The sequence below is a fragment of the Eubalaena glacialis genome, chromosome 5 (assembly GCF_028564815.1).
Source record: "Eubalaena glacialis isolate mEubGla1 chromosome 5, mEubGla1.1.hap2.+ XY, whole genome shotgun sequence".
Classification (NCBI taxonomy): domain Eukaryota; kingdom Metazoa; phylum Chordata; class Mammalia; order Artiodactyla; family Balaenidae; genus Eubalaena; species Eubalaena glacialis.
The window spans coordinates 64,380,394-64,403,685 of NC_083720.1; the positions used below are offsets into that span (position 1 = coordinate 64,380,394).

The following is a 23,292-nucleotide window of genomic DNA, read 5'->3' on the forward strand; positions in this document are numbered from 1 at the left end:
CAATGGATGGAACAAAGTATCTTGTTATCTATTTATTAATATTTATTGAGTGGCCATATGATATGAATAGTGAAATGGACTTTCTTGGTGATACACTAAACTGAACTTTCTTGGTGATACACAGGGACTATTAGGTGAAAAATATGGGAACATCCGAATCCCTGGAGAAGTTGAAGCGTCAGAGTTTGAAATGATTTTGGATGCTGCCGTAGAGGCGAAGCTGGAGACCAAGTTACTGGAAGAGTGGTATTGTCGGGATGAGAACTCGGTGCCAGCAGCTTATTACCTCAGACCCAAGTCGGAAATGCTGAAAAGCAATAAAAATGCAGTAAGTTATCTTTCTCTCCGAAGTATGTCTCTCTCCATGACTTTAAACAGTTTATGTCACCCAGGGGTGGTTTTCTCCACAGAAAAGGCACAGTAGACAGAAAATTATTCTGCCCTGGACCCTAAATTTCCTTTTAACAACTAAATCCAGAGCTAAGAAATCTTCCAATTTTTGATCCACCTTTCTTTTTTGGCATCTCAGACTTTCCTGCTGGGGTCTTTTCCTTCTTCCTGAAGTATATCTCTTAGACGTTCCATTAATGGAGGTCTATTAGTGATAAATTCTGTTTATCTGAAAATATTTGTGTTCTTCTCATTTTGCTATAACGTGTCTATATATATTCTGATTGGTGTATGTTGTGCTTCCTGCATTTGCGAATTCATGCATTCTATCAGTTTTGGAAAATTCTCAGCCATCATCTCATCAAATAATGTCCCTCCTTTATTCCTTCTGTTCTTTCCTTTGTGCTCTTTAATTAGATGTACAATAGATTGCCTCAGTCTATCCTCCACGTCTCTTTTTTAAATTTGTTTAATTTTTACTTTTTATTTTTTTAAATTTTATTGAAGTATAGTTGATTTACAATGCGTTAATTTCTGCTGGACAGCAAAGTGATTCAGTTACACATATACATACATTCTTTTTCATTTTCTTTTCCATTATGGTTCATCACAAGATATTGAATATAGTTCCCTGTGCTTTACAGTAGGACCTTGTTGTTTATCCATTCTATATATAATAATTTGTACCTGTATCCTCCGTGTCTGTTAATTGTCTTTTACATTGTCAATTTCCTTATCTTTCTTTGCTGCTGTCCAGAAAATTATTTTAGATCTTTCTTCCAGTTCATCAATTTTCTTCTTCAGCTGTATCCACTCTGTTCATGCTTGAGTTTTCAAGTTCAACAGTTATATTTTTAATTTGTGAAAGATTTTTTTTTTGGGGGGGGTGGTCTTTTAAAAATCTGCCTAGCTGTTTTTTATAGTCTCTAGTTTTTAAATTCAGTATGTTCCTTTAACATTTCATACATTGTTAATTTATATTCTTGTGCCTTATGTAGAATCTTGCAGTGAGGTTGAGTCATGCATGAATATGATGGAAACATTAGCATTGTCTCTTCTCCAACTTGGTTCCCAAATGTATCAATCATGTGTCCCCCGAAACTGAATGAAGGAGGTAGAGAAAATGGGTGGGACTATTCATTGCATAGACATTTTAGAGATTAAAAGAAGGCATAGCTATCCATCCCTCTTCCAAAGAGAACTTCCTTGATACATTCAGCACCCAGGCAGCTCTGAGAGGAGGAGAGCCCTGGGTTAGCAACAGCCCTTCATTTTAAGGACCCTGTGTCCATACTCCAATATAAAATAAAAAGGTAAAACAAAAAAAGAACCCTGCGTCTTTGTCATTCTGACATTTAACATAAAGCATGTTCTCCATGCAAAATGAAATCATGTCAGATTCCTCGATTTTTCTTCTTCTTCCTCACATGCATTTTTCAAAGTAATTATCTGCAAGACTACGGAGATGAATATTGGGGTAAACCCCAAACCATTCTCTTAGGTAAATATGCCAGAAGTAAAGGTAGTAGCTGGTAAAGTAGATATCAAAAAACATGATACCTCAAGAAATCAGTTTTACAAAGTTGTAAAACTTACACATATATTACTATTTAATTGGCTTTAGTTGTTCCTTCTTCATTTGATTCCATGATTGTCTAGGGAAACCTTAGTTATTCTCTAAACCCCACATGCTATTTCTGCATAAATTGTTGTTAAGTAAATGAATGTTTGAATAAGATTATCAGCAAGACTCTATAAATGTTACTTTCTTGGTAGGTACTCCTATTTTATTTCCTAAAGGATCATAAAAATAAATGAGGAAGAAACAACTAAAGACAATTAAATAGTAACATGAGTACCTCCTCTTTACCTGTCTCTCCTCCTTAGAGGGTAGTGAAGATAGGATTTTGTTACGACATTTGTATCAAAACTCAAGCAGGAAATACATGGTATATTAAGAAATCCCGACAAACAAATCCTGTTTGGATTCACACCGTTGTGTCACCTGGGCAAGTTCCCATCACTTTCAGGGTACTGGGGAGAGGAAATGAGATTCTGTCTGTTAGACACCTATCATGATAAGGCATATAGTAGACTTTCAAATAACAATAGTTTTCTTGCTCTTAAATACTGGGTTTTCTATGATGATTTTAAGACCAATATCTCACTTTTACAATTCCATAGATGCAGCCCTCTGCCAATGCTGAGAATGAGAAGACCTGGCAAGAGATATCAGATGAGATCAAGAAGGTATTCAAGGTTGCTGTAAAACTGTTACATGAAAAGAGGAAAATGAAACACAGCCAAGCCAAGAGGTACCTGTTCTCAGGTAATTTTTACGCATCTTCAGTAAACCGAGGAATAGATAAATAATAGATATATTCGCTGCTTCCCTTTTATGGTTCTGCAAATTTAGTTGCATTTACTGCCCTATGAAATTTAATTTTTCTACATGTTTCCATCTCCTGGGGCGGCAAGTATTCTTTTTATTCAAAGATAAGCCTTTACTTAACTTGAGGAATTCTCCAAAAATGTGACTTTAAAAGAACTCAGAGGAGGCTGGATATAATAGACCAGACTCTGCCAGTGTTTCTCAGCTGAGCTGCTCATTCATTCACTTACTTGGCTCACTCAGCAAACATTTATTGAGTGCATACCATATGCCAGGCACTGGGGCTACAACAATGACAAAGAAGGCAAGGTCTCTGCTCTTCTGGAACTTTTTTAGGGGGGCAGCAGGGATGAGTGATAGGCAAGTAATCAGACAAATGAACAATACCATTTCAGAAAGGATAAGTGCTACGAATAAAACAAAACACAGGAACAGGCTAATGGGGACTGATGAAGGCTGTGGGGGTCCAGATTTAGATGGGGCAGGCGGTAAGGAAATGACTTTCGAGCCAAATGACAGAACGGATCAGAGCCAGCAATGCCATATCTAAAATAGAGAATTCCAGGCAGAGGGATTACCACGTTCAAGGTCCCTGAGACAGGAATGTGCTTAGCAAATTCTAGGAGCAGGAAGAAGGTAAAGGTAGCCAGGCTTGGAGAAGGAGAGACGAGGTCAGAAGGTGGGCACAGGCCATAATAAGGCCCTTGTGTTTTATTCTGCTGTCAACAGAAATAATCAATAAACAATCTATAATAGGAATAGAAAAGAATTTTATTTGAGGATTATAGCCCAAGAGACACAGATTTAAGAAGTACTTAAACTGTGTTCCACCTGACTGCAAAATGGGGGAGACTTATATAGGCAAAAATCACAAAGTTACAGTTAGTCACATGAGTCATTTATCAAGAATCATAATTGGAGCTGGCAAGAAGTCAGGATGCTTGTCAAATAAGGATTGGTTGGGGTCTGAAGTAGTTGCACAGGTACAAGGGGAGACCTTGAGACCTAGGCAGATGCTAGCAGATATTGTTTTAAGAACGACAGTATTCTTGTATCCTTGAGTCTGATACAGCTCAGAGAATTCAAGTTCTCAGTGATACAGGAACATGTCTGAAAGCACATCCACAATGGCCACCCGGCTCCATTTTGAATGCCTGAACCACAGTTATTCCGTTTTGATTTTTAAATGGTTAAATCAGATTTTAGTGCTTAAATCAGATGTACAATGCATGTTTGACAGGCCAGAAGACAGGCTGTTGTAGTTAGCATAAAGGTCAAGCCAAACCATGTGTAAGCCAAAATGACTTCCCATACCTGTGACAATTTCTTCCATCCCTGGGTAAGATGGGAAGCCATCGGAGGTTGGGAAGTAAGGGAGTGGCAGGATCTAATTTAACCTTAAAATAAAAGTCTCCCCAGCTACCGAGGAGAGACTCACTTGTGGGCCTTTCTCAGCCATGGAAAAGAGGCTTTATTTTGAGGAATTGCACAGGAAACCACATATCTAAAGAAATATGTCAGTCATAGTTTCCAGGGGACAAACATGCCTGGGTAAAAGTAATCAGTTAAGTAGCATTTATTTTGAGAGCTGATAGTAAAGAATTATTGAAGAAAAAGCAACAGTAGTTGCATTTTCAGACTGGTTTTGTGAATGATGTAGCAAAACGTTTGTGAAAACCGAAGAAGCACTTGATATCATTCTCCTTGGATATACATGTATTTCAAGCTCAGAGAAATTATATAGAATTTTGACAAATTCATTCTCCTGAAGCTGTCAAAAAATTAGGTCTTATTTTAGTTCTCCCTAAAAGTACTAAAATTGGCAGGAATAAGTACTATCTTTAGAATATACAGGTTAACATATATCCTTATTACTTTGGGATCTTTTTGACCCACTTTAGAAGCCCTGGTTCTTCATCTTTATCAAGGGCAGAACTACCCAGTTTTAAAAAATATGCTGTATTAGGAAAAAAATACCAAGAGCAAAAACTTTGCTATTCTTGATGTAAGAGACACCAGTTAGGGGAGGGTATCCTCTCGCTTAGAGTCAGACAGCTCAAGTGTTCAAATATTCATTGGCAAACACTTTCTCTTAATTTTCTCCATGTTAAAGAACATGGTCCACATGGATAGCCATATGAAGATTAATAATCTCATACTATGTAGTATGAACTACTACACGAGGACTATTTTCTACTTGGGGTTACATCTTAAAGATATGCATGATCATGAAATTTTTATTTACTTTACATTCCAAACTCATTTTAAGACAATGTCTGCACAATGAAAATTGCTGAAGAAGGGCCAACTCTTTGAAATGAATAGCGTATATTTGTTTTGCGCTTGTCTCTCCAGCCTATCAATAACCAATGTTGTGGTTGGACCAACCCTTGTGCTTCTTACTATGATTGCAAGATACCCTTCGGCAATAACCATCAGGAAACTTTGAAAAAATAAAGGCTTATTACTTACAGGAGCTGGCAATTACACAGCACACCTGGGGCCACACAGCAAGGTCACAAGTAGAGAGAGAGAGAGAGAGAGATAGGACATCGGGTTTTGCTTTTACTGGGCTCACTCTTTATTGGTGAATTTAAAACATAAGAGCGGGAATTTAAAGCACAGGAAGAGAAAAAAACAAGTGGCCCAAAAGGTTAGTTACTGAAATCAACCAAGATCTCTAAAACAAAGGAACCTCAGTGAGTGGAGGTGGCCTGGCTCCTTATGTGTGGTTGGTAATGAGTTTATTCAAGATAGCCATCATTGAAGTGGATGCCTCAGCAATCAAAGCTCAAGTCAGACACTTATATTACAAACAAACAAACAAACAACCCCCCCCCAAAATGCCGGGGTTTATGCTACAATATTACTTTAATATTTTTAAGCATACCAGATAGAACCTGGAAATGTGTACTATTTATATTTGAATGTATTTTTTCACACCACTTCCAGTTTTACCTTTTTGAATAACAGGAAAGGAAGAGAAGTAAATTAGACTCCAAAACAGTGCCCTACTGTGAATGCCACAACTGAGTGGTCTTGGGAATAGCAGAGAGCTGAATGTCTCATGAATGATAGTTGCCAGGGCTGGGAATCTCCCCCTAGTGTTACCTTCATCAGGTTCTGTGATGGTTAAACTTTAGGATATTAAGGAAAACTCAAAGACAGAAAACAAATACAGTATTCTAGTAAGGAGGGGGGAAGCTTATAATATTCATTGACAAATAAATATCAGGAATTATTAATAAAAGTCCCCCAAAATGTTGAGGATGTACTTTGCTTCTAAAAATAACTCTATAGAGTTGATTTTGTCTCACATGACTCATTTATTCAGGTATATTTATCAACCAGACATTCTTGTATACAGCTTCTTTTTATCCCCCTGAGCCAAGCTTGGATGGGCTCTACCAGCTTGATTTGTCTGTATCTCTTTTCATGTTGCATTTATGATCAACACGCCTGATTGACACTCTGTTTCCATAGAGGTGATAACAAAGTCAGGTTACAGTTGGTCTGTTTTCTGGGAGTCAGAGGTGACAGTACATATCTCTAATTATCATCCATTACATATAGATACTGCAGGTGGATCACCTCCTTTCTCTTCATGTTACTCGGTATACAGCACTGGCTAACCCAGTGTGCCCCTAGCATTGTACCCAGATGGCTGGAAAAGAGATGGGCCAAAGGCTGCTTTCTGCAGGAGCTCATAATGTCCAGATTTCTTACATCTTCCCCTGTCTACATTATAACAAGTTCTTAATCTTCTATAAAAAGAAGAGTAGACATATGTTATAAAAGCTCCTTTAACTGGCCTCCTGAACCAACTTGCCTGAATAAAACCCTTTGTAAAACATACTGATGTGAATGGCACAGCTCATTCAACACTGGTGGCTATACACATGTCTTTTTTACTTAAGTCACACATTTTTATCAATTGCTATCATTACTGGAAAAAAACAGTATCACAGAAGTTCTGCTAAAAGGCACAATTTTAAAATAAAATTCCCACCTTCCTTAATAGTTACTCTAGAGAATACATCTATGTTCTAGGTTTTGCTCGATGTCGGCGTTATGGCCAGCACATTGAGATGTTCTCAGTAACGACCAGACCCACCCCTCCCCCCATGCTTCCACCAGATCCCAGCCCAGTAGTCACCCCCTTAAGAAAGCCTTCCCTGACTTCTCCAAGTGGGTTAGACCTCCAGGTGGGTTTGCTCTCATGGCACCATGTTATTCACCTTCACGGGCCTAAAAATAATCATAATACATTTATTTGTGGGACTATGTGATTCATGTCTGCCATCCTCCACTGGACTGTAAGCTTCATAAGGGTTTTTTTTTTTTTAACATTCTCAGTTTTCTCTTACCATTGTATCCTAAGAAACTAGCAGCATACTTGGAACATAGTAGATGCTCGATTAAGACCAACAAGATGAAGAAAAGCAGAAAGGCGGGGGAGGAAGGGAGGGCAGCCCGTTTTAAAAGCCTGCTTGCCTTAAAATTCATTTCCATTGGTTTAATTATTTTATTTATTTTTTATTTGACTTCCCTAAAACCATGCGTAAATGATATTTTTATTACTACTGATCCAATTTTAAATGTTCTTATGGGGCCTCAAATGATTTAGAATGCTTTACTTTTATGTAAACATATGTATTGTAAGCCCTAACATGGTTTCTCTCACAAGAAATAAAGCTACATACTAAGTCATTTTTCTGTACCTGCTCTGATGGATATAATGGTATTTAACAGTGACATGGATAATGGATAAATAAAATCAGCACGTAATTATATTTTGAACCCGTTTTTATATTTTTATTTCCACGTATCTGTCTGGGGTACAATGCATCTCAAACAAAATGGTGAAACCACGTTGTAAGGAGAGACTGAGAAGGAAGAAATAGACTAGATACATCATTTGGCCTCTTCCTCATTCTCTCCTGGCCCCAGTTGGTGCCTGCTCTCCACTCTTAGAACTCCTGAAGTCTGGGAGGGAAGCCAAGCAGGAACTTAAAAGAGTCAACCATAAGCTTGGTATGCTTTCTTTCTTATGCTTATGTTCAACCTCTCCCTCAGGTTGCGGAGGAAATTAAATCATTTTATTTAGAACCCATTGTTCTGGGCTCCAGGCTGTTTAGGAAAAGACAAATAGGAAATTAAGGAATTGAGAAATTATTCTAGAGACGACTCTGCTACACACTATAAGCAAAATAAACTACCACTAGTGACTTGAGAGTTATGGGCTCGGAGCGTGGGTGTGTTGCATCTTTGTTCTAGACAATAAACTCCTTGTCGTATTTTCTTTCAGCTATAGAGGATGAGTTTGACTTCGCTCTAGGGAAGCAAACTCCAGCATTCCTGAAGAAATGTGTTTGCTATATTAGGAAAATTGCTAACATTGAGCGTTTTGTGAAAATCCCAGAGATGGGAAAATACATGGATATAACTGGAGCAGAACCAAGGATTATTCGGGACCCAGAAGCCCAAGAGAAGCTGATAAAACTCCGGGATGAATTTATTCCTACCATTGTTGCGTCATCTAATCTGAGAGTGTACACATCTGTTACTCATTGTGACATGAAACTAGGCTATTCCCAAGAAATAGAAAACCATTACATAGAAGGACTCGGTAAACAATTTTATGAGGACATGATTGACATAATTCAGGCCACGGTACAACAGAATTTTGACACAGAAACTGATACACTCTACGACGAAATCCTTCAGCATTCATCACTATGTAAAACGTACGCCTCCTTCTACGAGTACAAATGTGAATCTCTAAACATCGTGCATAAATACATTCTTCCAAGCAAAACCGGGCACATCAACCCTCTTATTATATACGGTGGACCATGCACTGGGAAGACCCTTCTGCTAGCTGAAGTAGCAAAGAAGGTAAAAGCCTATTGTTTTACGTGTATATTTGTAAAAACTTTTACTTTGGGGAAAAGATCAACTGTTCAAATTCACTTCCATTTTCTGTGTTTACTATCCGAATTATAATCGGTCCTTTAGGAATCGATACTTCAGTGTTTCTCTTTTGCTGGTATAACAGTTATACTGAAAGAATAAGACTCATGCGGTCCAATTCTAGAATAGCTTTGTTTTGTCTCTTACTGTTCAAACTCATGTTCTGGGGCTAGTTCTCACCTAGATAGAAACTAGGGCAGATCTCACAACTCTTCTCATCACTCTCAGCAAAGACAAGCACTCCAATCGCTTCTGGATATTAACTCCATCTCAGTTCAGCAATTACTATGTCCAGTCAAAGATGATAATTAAAACTTCAGTCTACATCTCCCTGCCCGAGCTGAGGTCGACCATACACAAGGCACCTCCAGTGGGAAATAGGGACATGGCCATCTTCTCTTTTCTTTTAGCACACAGCACTTCTTCCCCTCTGTCCCTAACCCCAACTGCACTTCTGACCCTGTAGGGTTGTGGTTTAGGGGATGTAGGAAAGGTAAGGTGGCCAGAACATTCTTATATGACCAGTACTGTTCTGACCTGGGTTCGGCACTCTGGTCTTGGCAGGTGTTTAACACTTCCTCCCGTTTCTTCTGAGGCCCTTTCATGGTTTCCCAAAGGTCCTTTCCCTCCCCCATCCCCCACCTTTTCCTCACTGAGCATCTCTCACCTACAGTTCCCTAGGGTGACACAGGGAACTGTATTGTTTTTCTATCTAGCTGGTCACCTCCATAGCTCCTAGGCATCCAGCAACACACATTTCTAGTATCTTCCTGCCAAGAGCCTCTCCACAACCCAGCAAACCCCCTTAGACCTGGGAAAACAGAACCGACAGAAACCCTCGTCAGCTCACGCTTGCCAGTGGCCCACATATGATACATGGGAAACACTCAGGTATTGTTTTGCCCTGAGAAACTCCAGCTCCAATACGGCAGCTCTCTATCACTACTCCATCAGAGCAGCTAGCCAGCCTCACTCACTCAACCTCCATATTCCTCAAATGTCATCAGATACAGATGGCCATGTCTCCCAAGCCGTAGGGGACATCCTGAAAGAGGTCCATTGCAGCCCCTTTCCCTAGGCTAGAAGTGAGGGGTGGGCATCTCTCAGCCCTCCCCTTTGGGAGTGGGGTGGTGAGAGATACAACCCACAGCATCCTCATCTCCCACTTTTCTCTTGGCCTCTTGAATCTCTTTTTCAGGCTGGAGGTGGGTAGTCCATCAAAGGTAGCAAAACTAATTTTCAAAACTCCCTTTCAAGTCTTGCAAGATGGGCTGGAGCTTCTATTTGAATGCGGTATCTATTGTCTAAACTGGGTGACACTAGTACCAGTTTTAACCTCCTGTTACACTTGATATCAAAGTCTGATGGTTTATATTATCCTGGTGTTACTTCAGAATCTTTGTATTGTTCTTCCCATGGTCAATCTCTTACGAACAGATCTTTCTTTAACTTTGTGAACATTCTCATGATTTATCATGTGCTACACAATTTCAGGTAGATCATCTTGAGGACAAGAACTGGAACAATTGTGTTGCATCTTATGGGGGGATTAGGTTCCAGAGTAACGTCACAGGAGACAATCGGGTGTATCAAGCTTCTTGGGTTGGCCAAAAAGTTCATTCGGGTTTTTCTGTAACATCTTATGGGAAAACCTGAACGAACTTTTTGGCCAGTCCCAATCCTTTAACAAGTCCTTAGGAAGGCCCATTTACCATCTCTCAATCTGCCAAGCCCAGCTGCTGGTTTTTCTTCTTGTGTTAGGATATGCTTTCTTTCTTTAATTGAACACCCAGTGAAATGGCAGGCTTACACTTAAGGGACATGTTGCATCAAAATAAACGTGTGCGTGTGCATGTGTATGACTGTCTGTCTTCGAACACTACTGTGTACATGCATCTTCAAACTTTAGAATTATTCCAAGGAAGCAAGATAGTAACACTACAAGGGGAACTGAAATCAAATGAGAAAACATTGGTGTATCCATTTCACCCTCACTCTGGGGCTTTTTCCTTGTGGAGCAGGGGAGGGTAAAGGTGGTTGGAGGGACAATGCGCATGTGATGCGACCCTGTGTGTCTAGCATGGGAGTTACATGATGTGTGCTGATATGCCGTATACATACGCAGTTCCCGTGGCCAGAGTGTGGTGACAGTTAATCAGCTTTCTGAGCTCTCGCTGTTCTGGATATGTTGTCCAACCACCAGCTCCCCTGAGGATGCTTGCCTATTTCTAGGTCCCCTGCCTGGACTCTGCTTGCTTCTCCTCCCTCCTGGGGAATATTTGCTCCTCCCACCCCCTGCCACCTCCACCAGCAACAACCTGTGTTCTCGTGAGCTCATGTTCCTTGTAAGGATGCAGACAGGCATCCCGTGTTTATCTCCAGGTTATCTCCTGTGCAACCGACATCTCCTTGGACATGAGCTCATGATCAGAGGGCCATTCTTTACAGACATCGCACATCCCACAACACGTGATTGGGAGGAGGGAGGACGATGCATATAATCATCATAAGCCATCCACATAGGGACAAACAAACTGTGTTCTGTTTCTGATTTGCCACCGAATGACAGCTGTAAAATGGCAACATTACCTTCCTCCAAATTAGCTTCAAAGGTTTGGGCCAAACACCGACAATGAGTTGCTTATTTTCCTTAACAGTTCATTCTGAAACTGACATCCATGAATCTTTTCTAAACTTACTCATACTTTAACCTGAACTACCGATTGGGGAACCGAGTTTCATAAACTTACTTCTTAATGTATTAAATAATATGTCCTTTTCTAAGAAGTATCCTCCGTGAATTCCAAGGATTACTGAAAAGTATTTTCTCCCTAAAAATATACTTTGGAGTGTTTTATACTTTGATCATATCACTTTTTGTCTTTACCTTTCCAGACAGAAAAATATTAAACCTAGCACCCCCCTCATATACTTTATCTCTTTAACTATACAATTTAAAAAGGGAGAGTGGGAGAGAGAAAACACTAGAATGAAAGTCAGATATGACTTCTACTCCATTTTCACCTCTTGGTAATCAGTTAACTCCAAGCAAGCTATTTTTGGCCTTGGTTTCCTCTTCTGTTACATGATACTGTAATCCCATGTGCCCTACAGAGAGACAACATGAGGCCTGATGACTGTCTGTTATAAAGCACAAATTCAGCAAAACTCGTTTAACCAGCATTATATAGATTTTTCTGATAATGATAAAAAATAATCATAATGATGACCCTATAGCATCACAATAGAGTAAAATGTCTCTGAATCATACAAGATTATATTCAGTATCATTTTAGTGCTGAGTATTTTTATTGCATTCTAATTAACTGGAAATGTGGTCAGCCACATATATAGCCTTATGTGATCTCAATTAAGGAAAATATTTGACTCAGTGTAATGTGTAGGCCATTACTTAATCTATTCATTAAACAAATATTCACCAAGCACCGACCATGTGCCAACAACCATGCCAAGAAATGGAAATTCAGCGATGAGAAACTAAGCATACTAGATATTCAGGTTTACAGTTTGTGAAATGCTTTGTAACTTTTAGAATACAAGCTAAATTCTGCCTTGTGATTGACCAATACTGTGATCACCATTTTATTACCTTTAATAGAGTGATCCTGAGGGTCTCACCTACAGACTTTAGTGCATGAGTTTTCTGAGAGCTCTCTGACCATCTCAGGTTTTTCCACTTCCTGGTTCTAAGGTACCTTCTGCCTGGTCAGGGTTACCAGAAGGCTGATCTCTGCAGAGAGGAAGTGTTGTTGCATGTGACCATGTGAATATATGTCTCCATTCTAAACACCACCTTTATGTTTTAGGCTTATGGCTGGCTACATGAAGACACAGGACCAGAATCTGACCCAGTCATAGTCGTGAGGTTTCTAGGAACCACAGACATGAGTACTGATCTTAGGACTCTCCTTCTAAGTGTTTGTGAACAGTTGGCCGTGAACTACCGGTGCCTGGTTCAGAGCTACCCTAAGAAGATCCATGACCTCCGCGACTTATTTATAAACCTCTTGAATGAGTCTTCGTTGCAGAGACCCCTCGTGGTCATATTCGATGCCCTGGAGCAGCTCTCAGAGAGCCACGAGGCCAGGAAGCTCTGGTGGCTCCCGGTTCACCTTCCCCGATTCGTCCGGATTGTCCTCTCCACGCTGCCCAACAAACATGGGATCCTACAGAAACTAAGGTGCCTTATCCATGAAGAAGACAACTACATCGAGCTGATTCCCCGGGACAGGAAGATGTGCAGCCAGGTGCTCAAACACCAGCTGCTGCGGGTCAAAAGGAAGGTCACGTCGGGCCAGCAGATTTACGTGAACAACGCCTTCTCCAAGTGCACGTTGCCCATGTTTGTGAACCTGACCTTTAGGGAGGTGAGAAATTGGCGATCTCACAGAGACGTCGATGAATCCTCCCTCTGTGTCACCGTGCACGAAAGCATAGAGCAGCTCTTCTGCTCCCTGGAGAGGAAGTGTGGGCAGAAACTCGTCTCCCGGGCTCTAGGTTACATCACCATGGCCAAAATGGGTTTGAGTGAAATGGAGCTGGAAGACGTGCTGGCCCTTGACAACAGCGTGATGAATGAGCTCAACGAGAGCGCCAGGCCCAGCAATCCCCTGAGGGTACCTTATCTGTACATCGCAAGGCTCAAGGAGGGGCTCAGTGGATACTTAATCGAGAGACACGTGAAGAACATCACCCTCCTGGTCTGGGCCAACAGACACCTGCAGCTCATAGCCCAGAAGCTGTATCTGCAGGATAACAGTGACCTGCATGAAATGCATACCATCCTGGCAGACTATTTCCTGGGGGTCTGGTCAGGGGGCAGAAGGAAAGCGTTCTGCCTTGAAGACCCCTACCTGAATGGCTGCCTTGACTTGGACAGCAGAAGCCTGCTTGAGGAGGAAAAGCACTTCATGGAGCAGGCTTCCTTCGACAGGCAGGCCCCGGACCAGCCCTGGGTCTTTCAGTGCAACCCACTGGAGCCTGACATCTTTTTCGTCAACCATCGGAAAATGTGTGAGCTCCTGCACCACCTGACGAGGTGTGGGAAAACCGATGACCTGCTCTACGGCATCATCATGAACTTCAGCTGGCTTTACACCATGATCAAAATTGGCCAGTTTGACAAAGTGCTCTTGGACATCGAGCTGGCTTACAACTACTCGCAGGAGAAGGAGCTGAAGTACCTGGCGAGCACCCTCCGCAGCATCAAAACCAAGGTCGTCGCGTTCCCTGGCTCCCTTTCTGCAGAGCTTCAGCAAAGACTGCTGCCCGTCGTGAGTTCCCTGCCCAAACTTAGACACCTTCTTTTAGAATGTGACAAAGACGGGCCCAAATACTGCTCCATCGTGCCATTACACTCATCCATGGATGTGACCTATAGCCCGGAGCGTCTTCCCTTGTCATCTAGTCACCTGCACGTCACCGAGATTCTGCCCACCTGTAACCCCAGTACGGTGCTCACAGCTTTAGAAAACGGTTCCATCAGCACGTGGGATGTGGAAACGCGTCAACTACTCAGGCAAATCACGACAGCCCAGTCTGTCATCCTGGGCATGAAACTCACCAGTGACGAAAAGTATCTTGTGGTGGCAACGACAAATAACACCTTGTTGGTTTACGACAATGTAAATTCTTGCCTCCTGTCTGAAGTGGAAATCAAAGGGACCAAGCATGGAAGCGGCTCCACCTACATCAATGGATTTACACTGTCCGTCAAACACGCTCTGGCCTGGCTCGAAGCCAGCAAAGATGTCACTGTCATCGATCTGCTCTACGGATGGCCCCTTTACCAGTTCCACTGCTGGTACGAAGTGACCTGTGTCCAGTGCTCTCTGGACGGCGTGTATGCCTTCTGTGGACAGTACCTGAACACCACTACCATCTTTCATTTAGGGAGTGGAGAAAAGTTATGTACGGTGACATCTGAATTTTCAGGTGGGTTTGTGAAGTTCCTTCTTATCTTGGACACAGCTCAGGAAATGGTAATGGTAGATAGTGAGGGAAGCCTTTCTGTTTGGAACACTGAGGACATCTCCAACCCCCAGCTGACCGATGACTTTGACTGCCGAAGAGAAGATAGTGAAGTGGTCAGCGTTGAACTTTCAGAGGACCAAAGCGCAGTTCTGATCTGTAAAGCCCTCAGCATTGAGCTCTTAGATACCGGTATGTGGAAGGTGGCTGAAAAGTTCAGAGCGAAGCACAACGAACGCTTTATATCGGCTGTGCTGTCCAAGAACGGAGACTGCATCATTGCGACCATGGAAAACACCTCGGCCGTGTTTTTCTGGAGGCGGGACACGGGACAGTGTATGGCGAGCTTACAGGAAATCTCAGGTACCATAGTCAAGTTGGTGAAATCCAGTCATCACAACATGCTGCTATCTTTATCCACCAGTGGTGTTCTTTCTATCTGGGACATAGATATAATCACAGCTATGTCCAACATAGATAAGACTGGAAAACCCATCCAAAGTCTGGTGTTACCCGCTAGGGGGGAAATCATTTACTCCCTCGATGGCTCTGATTGTGTTCACAAGTGGAACTTCAGCAGTGGGTTCCTTGAAGCAGTATTTAAGCATGAAGGAATAGTTGAACACTGTGTGTTGACATCCTCTGGAGACGTCATGGTGACGTCGGATGACAAGAGCAGCCAGTACGTCTGGCATACCAGCAGCGGTGAAAACCTCTTCCGAATTAATGGGCAGAGAATATCTCAGCTGCTGATTACACACAATGACCAGTTCGTGGTCTCTCTCTGTGAGGAAAATGCCTCCAGGGTTTGGAGACTGGCCACGGGCCACAGGGTGTGCAACATCCTGACCACTCTGCAGAATGCCTTCATAACCTCTGCAAATACCTTCGTGGTGGGCGTGACCAAAAGCAAGGTGCTGGCAGTCAGTCTTTGGACAGGAAGCATCACCAAGAAGTTCTGCTGTGAAGACGGCACCACCATTGTGAATTTTAAATTGATCCCCGATTGTCCGGACATCATTGTGTTTATCACGTCAGCCGAGACGGTGAATATCTGGAGTCTGACAGACGAAGTGATCTGTCGCCGTGTGCAACTTCCAAACAACTTCCTGAAAAATCTAGAGGATTTTGAAATTTCTCCCAATGGAAAGCTAGGCATTATTTCCAGGGGAGATGAAAATATCAACGTGCTGGATTTACACAGCGGTAAATTACGGGTGGTTCACGCCTCTGGGGTCATCTGGAGGCACAGGTTGTCTCGAGACGGTCGCTACCTGGTATACATTTGTTTCCGAAATGGGGAGGAAGAGGATGAAAATGGTGCAATATCCAGTTTGATTGTCATGAGACTGGCCGATGGCAAAAATATCGGTGCTTGCTCCCTTTACAAAACTCCAACTTTTCTTGCCCTCTCCCAGCGGCACCTGAACATCATTGTGGGTTTTGAAGACGGCAGTATAGGGATATACACGGTGGTGGACCGCGTAGATGCTGCACTGAAAATTAAAATCGCCACTTCAAATAGCAGACAAATTTTCAATAATGCGACACAGACATCCAGGCCAAAGTGTCATAGTTACTGTTTTAAAGTGTCTGTGGATTGCTTATGGAGAGAGTCCACTGAGGTCTTTGCAAGAGACAGTCCCATCACAGTGAGTGACTCCATGGAGCCCAACGAGGCAACGCCCTCCAAGAAACACAACTCTTGCTATGACCGGGTGTGCTCTGCCCTGGAATCCAGGGGCCAGAGCTACGCCCCTGACAACTGACAAAATGTTTTTCCTGCTCAGCGAAACACATAATATGTAAAAGAAAAAAAAGTATCTTCTGTATCCCAGATGATAAACACTCATTCTTAAAGGACAGGAAAGATGCTGGAGTTCCAATGCTAATTATTGCCATGCTCATGAAATGTACAGAAATGTGAAATTGGTTGTGAGGTTGGTCTTCTTGACAAAGTTTATCCAGGAACGAAGTCTTAACAGAGAATTTCTACAAATCATATTTACATGGCTATATCAACTGGAAGTTAGAGGGTAGTTTTTAAATTAACTGGATGGGAAGAAGCAGCTTAACTCATCCCATTGTCCAGATGAGAGAGGCTAGAGCTACATAGAGACCATTTGGACTGAAGTTAGTTCTACAGCAGCTGGTTGAAATTGTAAACACAAATTGCTGTTGGACTTCAAGTGATTGTGTGGATAACTAAACACAGCCTTAATCTCTCCTTACATTTTATGATCCTGACAACTGTGTCAATAGAGTCTGCAGATGGAAGGTCTAAAGGTGCAAAATAATGTAACAAAAATGCCCAGATGTACTCCCAGTTTCCCAGGAGAAAGGATATGAAGTGTGAGGCCACAGACTGACTGGGGCAAGAGCTACCTACCGCTATCATAGGGCTACTGAACACACAGCGTCGGTCTTCATTAAAATACAGCTGTGACAACTGCATGCAAGGGTTGCTGTATAATGGAACACATGATTTTTAAACTATTTTCTGGGCTGGAAAAGAACACATTTAATAAGAAACCACAATATTTTCATGTCATTTTGAAATGTCTATTTGTGCTGGGTGTAAAAAAGAGTTACAGAAAGGGCATTACAAATTTGGTCAAAACACCTGTTCATTTCTATCATTGTACTAACAAAAGGCTGTGCCATGGAAGTCAGTTGTACCGAAGCATAAATTATTTCCTAAATCCCTGCAGTAAATCTTAATAGAAGGAAAGCTTTCTCGACATGCCATCTATGGAATACTGATGACATCTGCCTTACTCTCATTCCTCCTCTTTCCTGTGTAAAACGCAGATAGCTGACCAAATACTCTGGGACAAACTGAATATGCCTGTCTTTGTGCTAAAATATTCTGTAAATCTTAAGGGTGTCCAAAGGCTCTTTACTGTCCCTGTTTGTAATCACTTTCTTACTTCTACACACTGTGTGTATCCTTCTTTATCTGTCACCCTTTCTGCCTGAGGACTCTCTAGAGCCTTTTATATAGTCTTATCCGTTTCAAAGCAGAAGCTGTGAAATTGGTATTTGATGTTTTTAAAAACTACTCCTCCTATTTAAAAGAAAATATTACATCTCAAAAGGGGAAAGTGATTTTCTTCCTTCCCTATCCTCCTCATGGCATGTCCTCGGATGCCTTTCCAAAGGGCGTCAATAGTGGTGGTTTGGTTTGGTTTGAAAGGGACAGTGGTGACTTGAGAAGGAAGAATAATGAACAAGGAACTGACTTGCTTTCAGTCCAGTTCTGCCATGAACTCATACAGTATTCGTAGACAGATCTTTTAACCGCCCAAATGTATTGTTTTTGTAAACTGCAGAATAAGGGTAGTGATAGCTCTTGCTACTGCTCTCATAGGGATGTGGGGGAGAAATGTGAGAAAAAAGAGAGTGACATCTTAATTGTTAATGCTAATGCAAGAAACAAAGTGATCTAACCCACCGGGAATCCAAGCCAACTGTATCTCAATTTGGAAAGCAGCTTGACAGGTAAGCATACAGAGATGTGATTCCAATATAAACACCCACTCCCTAGTGAAAGACTTTTTTTTCAGTATACTCCTCCTGGTCTAGCTACCAGCCAGGGAGGTGGTAGCCCAGAGAAGGCTCAGCCCATGTACAGACCACGTGGAGTTGACTGTTTGAGTCAATGCTTTTTTTTTTAGCTCTTCGGAGGCAACACATTCTTATTCCTGTCATTATCAGTTGGACCTCCATGCTACACATTTCTAAGAAATAAATGTCTAGATGGATTAAATGTAGTGTGTGAATGTTCTATGTAACAGCCAACAGAGTTTAACAAGTGACTTGAATGATTTTTCCTAACTTGTTTGCAACTGATAGCTCATATTGAATGTTTTTATGTAAACTTTGTATTGTTGGGAAGAATTATCCAATCAGAGATTTATATTTTCATAAATGTTACATTTAGTTAAATTTTATTACAGAGTTGTTACACTAGAAAATTATTGCAGTCTTCAAAAAATGTACAGTCTTGTGTATGTATTGTTTGTATGAATAAAAGATAAACTACTTAGATTTGTGTGGTGTTTGTTTTTCTCCCCCAACTTTGGCAGATGTAGTTAGAGATCTTCAGTAATAATAGTAATAATAATAATAATTGTTCATACTCACTGAGTGCTTACTGTACACGAGCTTTGCATGTGCTAAGCCATGTAATCTTCACAACAGCCATGTGAGGTAGGTACTGTTAATATTCCAAACGTACAGATGAAGAAACCTAAAAACAGAGGTCCAGAGGGAATCGCTGAACAGGATTTCAATACACCATCAATTTTTTTTTGTTAACTTCTCAAAGCACATAAAAATAAAGCACTGAGTATCCAGCAGGAACTTACTGCTAATGACCTAGAAGATATTTTCTAATTTGAAGATTAGAGGCCAGGCTAGGCTCTGAAGATCACTGCAGGTCTTTGCAAACTCCCAGGATTTTCAGGTATAACCGTAACTGCAATAGTTGCAGTATTCATCCAACAAATATTTACTTCGGCATACATTTTGCCAGGAATACAAAGATTAATAAATAGTTTATACCTTCTAGGACTTCAGTCTTAATAGGAAAACAGGAAACAAGTTCTATGTGTAGTACGTGAAGTTTGGTTCTCAGAGAAAATGTAGAGGAGTGGATCATTATCATTTGCATAAAAGCATTTCATATACATGGAGTTTGTTGTTTAAATAAATATCTTCCTTCCTAGGGTCAAGAACACAACAAACACTGTGCTTGCTATGTCTAAGTCATTATGCTATGCCTAGGATGATTTAAAAATTAGTCACGCACAACCCCTGCCCTCCAGAATCCTATAATCTAAGGGAGGCGCAACTAAATTGGATGTAAGACAGACTGTCATTTAAAAAAAAGTTGTTAGCCAAAACAAAAAAAAGTGAAAAGTGAAAGCCAGGTACTGAGGATACACTGCAGGGGAGCAATTAACTCTAACTGGGAATCAAAAAGGATGGCCAAGAGGAGGCGACAGAGAGCAGTGGCTTGAAGAATAAGTAGGACTTAGCTGTCAGAATGTCAGAAAGACATTTCAGGTGGAGGAAGCTGCGTGAGGAAAAACGGGGAGCGTCAAAGTATACTTAGATGACTTCAAATGCTATGTGGGGATTTTAAACTTTATTCGGTAGCCAATAGGGAATCATGAAAAAGGTTTTGAGAAGGGGAATGGCCTGGTTGAAATGGTATTTTAAAATGACTGGGGCAGTAATATGTCAGATGGATTAGAGATGAAAGAGACCATAAGCTGGCAGACCAGTAAAGAGACTATTGCAAAGACCTGAGACAGAAAGTATAAGAACTTGATCTTAGGGCATTGGCAGTGAAATTGCTAAGAAGAGTGACTTCAGGATGTCACTGATACAGGTGGGTGATGAAAGAGAAGGAAAACTCTAATTCCAGTTCCAACTGAAATTGAGTGGAGAGTAGAGTTACAAATGTAAAAGGAATAGGTTAGGAGATGAAAATGAGGGAAATAATAAAGTTGGACCCAGAGAGTTTAAAGGTTAAGACATCCACGCAGGCAATTGGTAATACGCGATCCATCCAATGGAGAAACCTGAGCTAAAGATAAAGAATCTAACCAGTAATCTCTTTCACAAAAGTCTAAAATGCCTAATATGGCACTCGTTTGGTTATAATGTAAGCCAATACCATAACCTTTTTAAAAGTTCGTCTCTTCTTTTCTTTAGAACTATATTGACAAATTTAGAACTATACTGACAAATTCACTCAAACAAATTAGCTTTCTTAGCTTCCATAACTCATCAGCGGAGAACAATTTATATGTCAATGAAAACATAAACACACCTAAAAAACTAAGTGAATCGTGGTGTTTCATTCCCACACGCGTGAAGAAACCATAGGTTTTTCTTCCTTATTTTTTATGAGGGTCCCCTCTGAGCTCCATTTGGCATTCCATGTGAGCTGCATGAAATACAGATTACACTTTGTACAGACACATCAAAGGGTTCAGTTTCAGTGTATCAACATGACAAGTTATGTAAAACTGGTAATTTGAGGTTACCAATAACACCACCACCTGTGGCTTTATAGAATCCCAGCCTTTAGCAGATGAGGGTAACTTAGCCAGCTGCATGAGCAGACTCAGGGTGGCGGTGCATCATTTGTTAAAACACAGATTACTTCACCCTCCCTGATTCCACTATCTTTGAATCCATATGTCTGGGGTGGAATCCAAGAATCTGCATTTTTACTAAATTCCCCCAGATGATGCTGATTCTGCCAGTCTGGGAAACACACTTTAAAACCCAAGATAAATACCAACTGGTCAAAATAACCAACTGATAAACTTACCAGTGGACATTTCTAAAGCATGGGCTAGAAGTTGGACAAGAGGGTCCTTTATTGTGACAAAGAGTTTTATCAGAAAGTGATGTAAAACAGCACACAACGTCCCCTGTAAATCTATCGTTTTAAAGCATGCAGCTACTACACAAGCGGAAAGATTCAGAAAACGAGTTTTCCCCCATAAAGCGTGACAAATGTTGTCGTGTAAATGGCGCTGGAATCATTAGAGTGGACACATTAAGAACTAAAGGCAGTGTGTCCATCTTTAAACAGTATTCTGCCCTGTTGCTTCTCCAGCATCCTGTTTTATCCTGACTCTCCCTGAATGAATGAAGGGGAAAGAGAGAAGAGGGCAAGCCAGGTGGCGCCGTTGCTTAACACGTTTTCCTGCCAAGCTCAACACTGACGCACTTTGGAGCACAGGTGAAAACGATCTCCAACCCTTAAGTACTATTTTAGAGTAAAGCAACCCACCTTAAGTGCATGGATTGTCACAAGCAAGGGCGTGGAGCTCAGGAGGGTAGACGGAGTGTGGCAGCCGAGGTTCCAACACCCCAGGAACAGAGAGGGAAGGTGAGGGGCGGGGGAGCATGACTTCGTTGAACTCCCACCGCGGTCTTGAGCGTGCAGGCGAGGCTGCGCAACTTCCCCGGGAATTCTCATTCTAGTAGCGTCTGCGCTCTTTCCCAGACCATCAATGCCATAAAGGCAGGCGACAGTGCACACACCAGGTGTAAGCGGCTAATGCCAGCACTGGGTGGGGGGGGGGGACAAAACCACAAGTTCACGGGGGGAACGGGGGACAGATCTATTTGCCAGGGAGTGCATTTATGTATCTCCCCCCCACTTACGTCCCAAATCAGGAAGCTCCCTTCTCCCTGCAGCACGACGGCAAAATAGGCACCAAAAAGTTTCCCTGCGCGGACAGAGGCTGGCATGCAGCCGGGGTGTCGGTGATCAGAAGCCGAACTCCGGGGTTTTCTGTTTGGGTGCGCCCCGCAGGCCAGCCCGGGCTCGGGGGCTCGGCGGTGTCGCTCCGGAAGCCCGGGCGCGGCGCGGGCAGCTCAGGTAAAGGGTTACGCGGACCCGGGAGGCTCGCCCGCCGGCCGGGCCACGTGACGCGCCGGCCCAATGAGTGCGCCGGGGCGGCCGTTGCGGGCGCGGCGCATCCCCGCGGCGCTGAGCCACTGGAGTTTCCCGGCGCGTCCGCCCGAGGCCGGCGAAGCCATGGGCGTCGCGACCCCGCCGCCGCCGCCGCCCGGCCCCAGGTAGGGACAGTCTCCAGCCCCGCGCGCCGGGCCCCGCCGCGGGCAGCACAGGCGCTTGACTCCCGCGGAACTCGGGTTTTGTGGCATGATTTCCCCCACTTCTCTCACGGGGCATTTTTATTTATTTATTTCCTTTGCCGTGGGGAAAAAAAAAAAGTGGGGTATGGGGAGGTGAGGCAGTTCTTAGTTTGATTGCTTCGGGAAAGTCAGGCTATTCAACAAAGGCTCTGAAAGAGGCGAAATCCAGAATGGGGTGAGGTGGGGGGGGACTTTTACAAACTCCCCCAAACTAAAGAGCAAGACAGTTTGCAAAGCTTGGCGTCTACTTGGTGTGTGAAACACTTTTGTTTTTAAATATCTTATTAATGAACTTTCAATAGTGCCTGAGAACTTGAACTGGGAAAACTGCAGAAGATTTCCCCCTTATTTCTAAGTACCCCCTCCTCCCCCCATTTTTAAGCATGTGAATGTTTTTAAGTAAAACGGAAATGGAAGGTGACCGCCGCTGTCTCTTTGAAATGTCCTTGGGTCCCAGGATTTGCCCCCTTTGGGGCGCTGGCGACCTGGGTGGCGATGAGTAGTGGTGGAGGGGAGGCGGCAGTACTAGAAAGCAGCACGTGTTGAAGGAGGGTCCCAGGTGCAGCCGGTTAAATGGTCACACACTGTTGGCTGAATATTTGATAATTAGGCAAGTATCTCCCAGGTCGATTACTTGGGTCTCCGTGACCTTGGCAGTCCAGATGAGGTGAGATTTTCACAAACCACCACTGAACAAACTTTCCAGTGATAAAAGACAAAAATCAATGTTTTGTTTTGTTTTTCCTCAAGCACTGTAATTCACCTTAGAAACAAAACAAAAACTCCCTTTAGTAATTTAGTACATGTTGTTTTCCATTGCAGTATAGATGTTTGCCCAGTGAATTTAGAGGAAATCA

At 42.3% G+C, this 23,292-nt stretch overlaps 2 protein-coding genes and 1 long non-coding RNA gene across 7 annotated transcripts in view; 2 read left to right on the forward strand and 1 right to left on the reverse strand.

Annotated features, from left to right (window-relative positions):
• NWD2 (NACHT and WD repeat domain containing 2) overlaps positions 1 to 16,515 on the forward strand; it is a 201,612-nt gene extending 185,097 nt beyond the window's left edge. Inside the window, exons 4-7 of the mRNA XM_061191310.1 lie at positions 125 to 328; positions 2,575 to 2,719; positions 8,091 to 8,680; positions 12,583 to 16,515. Of these exons, the coding sequence (XP_061047293.1) occupies positions 125 to 328; positions 2,575 to 2,719; positions 8,091 to 8,680; positions 12,583 to 16,515 (4,872 nt within the window). The remainder of the gene's footprint in view (positions 1 to 124; positions 329 to 2,574; positions 2,720 to 8,090; positions 8,681 to 12,582) is intronic.
• On the reverse strand, positions 51 to 22,149 carry LOC133092088 (uncharacterized). Of its 3 annotated transcripts, XR_009701020.1 has the most exons (4): positions 21,941 to 22,149; positions 21,564 to 21,842; positions 18,893 to 18,998; positions 51 to 307 (listed from the first exon to the last, which is right to left on the reverse strand). It is a non-coding gene; the product is annotated as an uncharacterized LOC133092088 (long non-coding RNA). The 3 variants fall into 3 exon arrangements; XR_009701021.1 differs by lacking the exon at positions 21,564 to 21,842; XR_009701019.1 differs by having other exon boundaries at positions 21,564 to 22,149.
• A 100-nt stretch (positions 22,150 to 22,249) lies between these two features.
• Positions 22,250 to 23,292, forward strand: part of C5H4orf19 (chromosome 5 C4orf19 homolog) — an 84,706-nt gene continuing 83,663 nt past the window's right edge. For all 3 annotated transcript variants that reach the window (XM_061191314.1, XM_061191311.1, XM_061191313.1), the window contains exon 1: positions 22,250 to 22,357. The gene's annotated coding sequence lies outside the window, so the exon portion shown is untranslated. The remainder of the gene's footprint in view (positions 22,358 to 23,292) is intronic.